We start from the raw sequence: 6,986 nt of genomic DNA on the forward strand, positions 1-6,986 counted from the left end.
CACTCCCCGTGGCACGGACAGACGGACACGCTGCCGTATGTACAGTGTTTACACGGAATAAATAAGGGACATGTACACAGGAGTGAGAGCGGGCTCCCGGGCCCGCCCCCGCCGCCGCCACCCGCCCCAGGGTTCGGGAGCCGCGCCGGGCTCAGGGCCGGGTGCCCTGCTCGATCTGCTGGTGCTGGCTGCGCACGGCGAAGCGRTTGACGTGCACCGGGATGGGCACCACGATCTTGGGGTTGCGGACGGGCTCTCCCGAGCGGTTGCTGACATTGCCAGCCTTGATGCGTTTCCACTTGGCGCGGCGATTCTGGAACCAGATCTTCACTTGCACCTCACTCAGCTTCAGGGCGTGTGCGATCTGCGAGCGCTCCGTCAGGCTCAGGTACTTCTTGCAGTGGAACTCCTTCTCCAGCTCCAGCAGCTGCTCGCTGGTGAAGGCCGTGCGGCGCCGGCGGCTCTTCCCGGCCCCGGAGCCCGGCGGGGGCTGTTCGGCGGCGGGGCCGCCCTTGCCCTTGCCCTTGGCTCCCAGTGCGGTGCCAGCAGCCGCCCCGTCCAGGAAGGGCTCCTCCTCGCTCTCGCCCGCCGAGCTCTCCTCCTCCCGCTCGCTGCACGGCGTCGCCGCCGACTTCACCTCCAGCTTCTCCTCGTCTGAGCTGTACGCCTTCCCGTCTGCGGGGCACACAGCGTCAGTGTCCGCCGGCGCGGCCCGCCACCTCCACCCCCGTCCCGCCGCCCCCACCCCGCCCCGCCCGGGGTCCCTCAGCTCCCAGAGGTCCCGCAGCCGCGGGGGAAGCTCTCCCTGCTTCCCTCGGCGGGTGGCTGCAGCTCYTCCCGCAGTCTCGGACTCCGCACTACCGGGTCCCGCAGCCCGGGGCGGGGGAAGCAGCGGCCCCGACCCCGGTAGCCGCAGTCCTGCACCGGGTGCTGCCGCGGGCAGAGCCAGCCGCTCCAGCCGCGGACCACAGAGCCCTGCTCGCGGCAGCCTGCCCGGCTTCAGGGACTTCAACCGACAGACCCAGCGGCCACCCTGGGGTCCGACCCCTTCAGCAGTTGCCCCGTCCCCATCCCACGAACCAACGGTAGCAGCATCACGGTCTCAGTATGGCAGAATGCATCACAACACTTCCAGGGCTTGTCTGCACCTTGGCATCGGAAAGAATGCCCATACCTTGTCCCTCAGCTCAGCCCTCCCTGTCCTTTCCCAGTGTACCAGACCATCGATGCCGTTCAGAAAGTAGCCAGCCAAGAGCTGAAGAACTGTCCTAGAAACAGCACCCAGAGCCAGTTCCAGCCCAGGAAACCTCTCTGCTGGGCTCTAAAGGACACGGGGTGGTTCATTTCTGGCTCTCCCTCCCTAATCTAAGGATGCACCACAGCAGACTGCACAGCCAGGGAACAAGGTGCTGAGGCAGCCGATGCTCAGTGCTTGGCTACCCCCAGCAGTGGGCAGAGGGGCAGGACAGAGCACAACATCACACAACAGACAGCACCTCATCCCAGGCCACCAGACAGAAGGCAGCACTTGAATCACCCCGAACACCTCTGTTAAGATACCTGTGAGGATATTGATAGAGTACTGGTGTATGAATCTCTTCCTTGCAAGCTTCTTGCATCTCGGACTGCTGCCTGAATGATAAAACAGCCATGGAGCAAGGGAGGGCATGGTGGAAGGTAGACGGGAGGAAAGAGGTCTGGAAGATGGTCGCTTCCATGGCAGAAGGGCTCAAATGARAAGATGCTCTTGGTCATGGACAGGGGTCATGAAAGGAGGACCCACAGCTATACAAAAGCAGRTGTCTTCTAGAAGAAACCAGAAAATTCATCAAGTCTGACCCAAGAGCAGTAATCACTGCTGGAAGGAGCTGTCCTAAAGCACTGCCGCTCAATATAATCCAACATGCAGAAGGAGAAGCAGCAGCTTTCCAAACTTCCAAGCAGTATCTAGGTGCTGGCACATGCAACCTGGGCCACTGGATCTCTGGCCACCTCACCTCATTTCAGTGGGAAAGGCAAAATAACTCTCAGAAGCCTGACAGCGCAGGGTTCAAGTACACCAACAGCAACTGCAAGAGACTACTTGAGCCCAGAAAACATTTCTGGTAGTCTGGTGGCTGTGGAGTCCCCACATCCCTTGCCAGTYCTACAGCAAGCCTGTGGCTTCCTGAGAACAGATGGGTGGCTTTGGAGGTCTGGAATCTTCTCCCTTCGCCCCCTGCTTTCTACAATCGGAAAGAACACCTTCGTCTCTATCTTGCTGCAGAAAAATTTAAGAGTCACTTCTTTCTTCCTGAGGGCTGGGGACCAGGGAAGATATTTCCCATGTGCATAGAAGGTAAAGACCCAAACAATTTGTGCTCATGGGGCTGAGGATTAGCAGCAGCTGCCAAGGAGCACTTTGGCTGCTGTTGCRCAGCCTCATGCAAGCACTTTGCTGAAGAAAAGAAGAGCTTTCACTTCTGTGTACCATCTCTGTGTGGTAGAGCCTGGGACCTAGCACAGTAKCACAGTCCTTATGAGGAATTCTCCAGGGCTCTTTAGGTCCTGCTCTGGCACTGCAATTCCCCAGGGATGGAGGATGGCATCCCAGCAGCCACACCAGCAAACAGTGCTGGTGGGGCAGTTTTCTCCTGTCAGCTCAGGCTGTGCCCTGGGAGATTGAAGGAAGGCCGAGCAACATGACAGTTTGTAAAATAGGTGCTCTCTCTGAATACTCTCTTATGAACCAGACCAAATTTTAAATAGTGTCTAGCACTCTCACATTTTTGTCTTGCAAAAGGGCTGGGTTTGCAGTAAAGAACTCAAAGCTAATTGATGACAGAGTCTAAATCAGATGCTTGCGCAAAGAAAATTGGTATATTGGTCAGTTGGCCACCTACTATGTCCTCAGCAAGGAAGGAGTGAAGGCAGCATTCCCACCCGTGTGGTGGGGGTATACAGAGATTTTTAAGGCCTTTGAACATGAAGTGAAGCTGTCATGAAGCAAAGGATCGTGACCAAAAAATCAACGTGAAGTATTAGATGAAGAATAGGGCTGACCCGCTGGTTTGCTTTTTACAAAGTCACAGCTGTTCATTGATCTTGTCAAAGACATGGAAGAAAGTCCAAAGGAGGTCACAAAAATGCTCTGAGGGCTGCACCTCTGCTGTGAGGACAGGCTGAGAGAGTTGGGGTTGTTGAGTCTGTAGAAGACAAGGCTCCAGTGAAATCTTACTGCAATCTTTAAGGACTTAAAGAGGGCTGGTAAGAAAGACAAAGAGAGACTTTTAACAGAGCCTCTTGTGATCAGASAAGAGGTGATGGTTTTAAATGAAAAGAGGGTTGTTTTAGATTAGAAATAATTAGAAATAAATAAAGAATTATTCAAAATTAGTGTGGTGAAACACCGGAGCAGGTTGCCCAGATAGGCAGTGGATACCACATCCCCAGATGGGGCTTCATATAACCTGAACTTGTTGAAGATGTCCCAGCCCATGGCAGGGGGGGTTGGACTAGATGGCCTTTAAAGGTCCTTGCCACCCCAAACCATTCTGTGATTTCATGACTATGGATGTGGAAAGCATGGTGAAAGAGACTTGAGTRTCACAGGTGACAAAGCTATTCAAGCAGGATCTGGAAGACCTGGGTCAGGATTGGGTGCTGTGCTGAGCACTGTGTCGGCAAGCACACAAGGAAACAACAGAAACTTCACCCTGTCCCTGGCTGAATGTGCAGTCACTACATCAAACCAAGAAAGGGTCTCCAACTGCTGCCTGAWTCCCAGAGGAGATCTGTACAGTTCAGGAACAAACCTGCTTCCACGAGAGGTGTGGAGAGCTAGGGATGTTGAATACCCTTGTCCCCGGAGCCATGTCTTTGTTGCAGCTGTAGAAATAAACCAGACTTCAAGCTTTGCTGCTTCCCATCAGCAGTTTTCCCTACATGTCTCTCCCTGTTCAAGAAGGGTGGCCACAGCTGGAAGCAAGTTTCAAACCCAGTGGATGCAGAGAGAAGCCCTAAAATAGCACATTGATCCCTTTGGYTGATCCAGGAGGCAACTGATCCTGTGTCCATAGGCTCCAACATGATGGAGAGACTAACAGAGCCTAGGGACAGAAGCAGTCACTCCAGGGYATAATGTCAGCGAAACAACCAAAAGGAGGCATTTATTCTTCACAAGGTTCTTTTACAGGTAAAATATCTGTGGAACATCTTGCCATATTGGATGTGGCAATGGCAAGGTTATCCCTCCTTCCTGGTGGACTTCGGGGGAGATTAAATAAGGCCACAGAAAACAAATTTGTCGAAGTTTACTAATATATAGAGATAATACTTGGYGCAGGAAGTCCCTGACGTGCAGACAGTTGGATGTGAGGGAAGAATCATTATAGAACTAAGCATTGCAAAGGTTGTGCTCTCTTGCTCTTCCCTGGACAATTGCTTTTGGCCAGGGCCACGGACTGGTTGGGAGTGCAAACTGCATTATAGAGAGCTTTTGATGACTCCTTTTGACATGAATCATCTTTCTATTCCTTAATACCAGAAAAAGCCCACAGCAACCCTCCTGAATTTCCTCTAAGATGGTTGTAAAACAAACCCCACTGTCCATCTCCAGTTTTGTCTGGTATAGTCAGGAGAAGCATTAGGTAAAGGAGAAGGCAGGCACATTTGGTCGGACAAATCCTCTTAGACCTAGGCAAAACAGTCCACAGAACTGGGTCCACACTGGCATATGCCTGTGCAGAAGGACAAGCATCCTCCATGGCTCCAGAGCAAGCTCAGTGCTCAGAGGCAGCAGGGGATAAACAGCAGCAGCAAGAAATCTTCCCTTCCATCAAATGATCCGGTTGCAGTAGGAAACGTCTTAGAGGTAAGATTTCTTGAATTCAGAAGTGACCATGGTCTGGGACAGTTCATCTGAGTCTTTTGGGAGGAGGGAACATATTTGGCTCAGTTATGGAGGAGTCACAGAGGTAGATCAAGCACAATTGCAGTTAGTTTGCTCACAGACGGGAAAGATGAGGATGTATGGACAGGTAGTTTTGGCCAGGGCAGTGCTGCCCTCGAGAAGACTTTCACAAATGAAATAAGATGGCATTAGCCTTTGGACTCAGCACTGATGCTGGGGAGAACCAGAGGATCACCCAACACCCCAATAACCCACAAAGGCGAGGGGGAGGCAGAATGCCCCATTGTCCTGYTTGGGGTGCAAGGTCTAAGGGGTACCTGAGTGAGTGAAATGCTCTTCTGAGGGACAAACGAGGCAGGGCAAGAAAGAGACCTGGGATTACCCATGAGAGACTAAAGAGAGGATGGAGTACAAACAGCCGAGCACTGTAAGAAGCAGCAGAGACTTCTCGGCACGCATTCATGCCAAGAAATCTGTGAGACAAAGATGGATCTCAGGAGTGGCCGGGGGAGACAGCTCAAGTGAGGCCACGCCAGAGAAGCAGCAGCTGGCTAGTCTGGGTCTTGCTGCGGGTATCCCTCACGCCCCATGCTGCAGGACCCGAGGGAGAAGAGGTGAGTGCTGGACCTGGCTGAGAAATACGGAGCAACAAGTCTCCAAGGCTGCTGCCGGCGCACGCGGGGAGCGGTCGCAGCGCACAAAGGCGAGGACTCCGACGGGAGCCTTTCCTGGCCGCACCGGGGGTCCCGGGAGCGGCGCTGTCTCCTGCCCGCGCCGTCGGGCTGAGCCGGTGCCGTGACGGGGGGTGCGGCTGCCAGGACGGAGGAGAGCGGGGCTGCGGGCAGCCGCCACGGCGCGGGACCTGATCCACTGTCGCCCCTGCGGGGCGGGTTCGGGGGGAACTTCAGAAAGCCGGTAGTCGCAGCACGGCGACGCCGGAAGGCACCCGCCCGGGTCACGGCAGCGTACTGGGGACAAGGTGCAGCCCCGCGCCTCACCAAACGGGACCGGTACGGGGACCGGGACCAAGATCGGTAAAGAAGGGGAGGGCTGCGGACTGAGCYCCCCGCCACCTTCCGCCTCTCTCGCCCCGGGACGAGTGCCAGGACCTCGGAGAGCTCCGTGYAGCTGGTCCGGCCGCGGCTCTCCARTCCCGCCGTGGCGTCCCGCATGACCGGCCGCTCTCCCGCCCCTCCTGCCCCGGGGCTGGGCCGAGGCAAGCGAAGTTTGACTCCCATCCGCGAAATCTGCGGGCTCTGCGGAGCGAGTCTGGGACGGAGGGGAATCGGTCTGCTCCTCCAGGTTTGGCCCAGCGGGACGGCCCGGGAGTGCAGCCGAGGACAGGTCTCACCTCCGCGACTTGTGGCGACCCCGCCGTTCTACCCGCCGCGGTCCGGCCCCCAGCACCTCTGCTCCGGGGTTCCCGTTCTGGCGAGCTCCGGCCGTCGAGATCGCCGGCCCCCCAGGCGCCGCTGGGACGGCGGAGAGAACCCGGACAGATCTCCCCGGGACTGCGGGGATCCAGGTGAGGCGGGGCGGCTGCTTTTCGCCGGGCGGGGCGGGCCCGCGCCGCTCTTACCTGCAAGGCCGGGGAAGGGGTCCGGGAAGTGCAGCGGTGGCTCGGCCGGCCCCTTGTCGCGGCCCGGGGGCAGCTCCTCCGCCTCCAGGCCGTCGGCACCGCGCCGGCAGCCGGTGTCGGGGGTGGCGCGCGGCGGGGGRAGCTCCTGCGGCGGGTAGAAGCCGTCGGGGGGCTCGGAGAAGCTGGGCAGGGCGGTGGTGAGCGCCACCATGGAGGGCACGGCCTGGCCCAGGCTGGCGCAGAAGGTATTGGTGAGGCGGCCGGCGAAGGAAGCGAGCGGGGCCAGCGGCGGCAGCCCCGACTGCAGCGGGGCGTGGGACAGCGCCTGCGGTAGCACCAGCGGCCGGTACGGCATGAACATGGGGTACCCGGTGTAAAGCAGGTGCCCGGAGCGTGGCGGTGGCGTCCCAATGAGCGAGTCGATGGAGAAGGCGGTCCCCTGGCCGCCGGGTCTCTGCATGGCGAGCGGGCGCCTCCGGCTCAGCCGGCACCAACTTTCCGGCGAGCTCGAGTCGC

General features: G+C 57.4%; 1 protein-coding gene across 1 annotated transcript; it reads right to left on the minus strand.

Annotated features, from left to right (window-relative positions):
- GBX1 (gastrulation brain homeobox 1) lies at positions 1–6,969 on the minus strand. Its single transcript, XM_057367820.1, has 2 exons — positions 6,471–6,969; positions 1–675 (listed from the first exon to the last, which is right to left on the minus strand). Exons 1-2 carry the CDS (start codon positions 6,928–6,930, stop codon positions 152–154), a joined length of 984 nt encoding a protein of 327 aa, XP_057223803.1. The 5' UTR covers positions 6,931–6,969; the 3' UTR covers positions 1–151.
- Between the last annotated feature and the right edge of the window lie 17 nt (positions 6,970–6,986).

The sequence above is a fragment of the Malurus melanocephalus genome, unplaced genomic scaffold (assembly GCF_030028575.1).
Source record: "Malurus melanocephalus ecotype Western Australia unplaced genomic scaffold, MMel_1.1 scaffold_86, whole genome shotgun sequence".
Lineage (NCBI taxonomy): Eukaryota > Metazoa > Chordata > Aves > Passeriformes > Maluridae > Malurus > Malurus melanocephalus.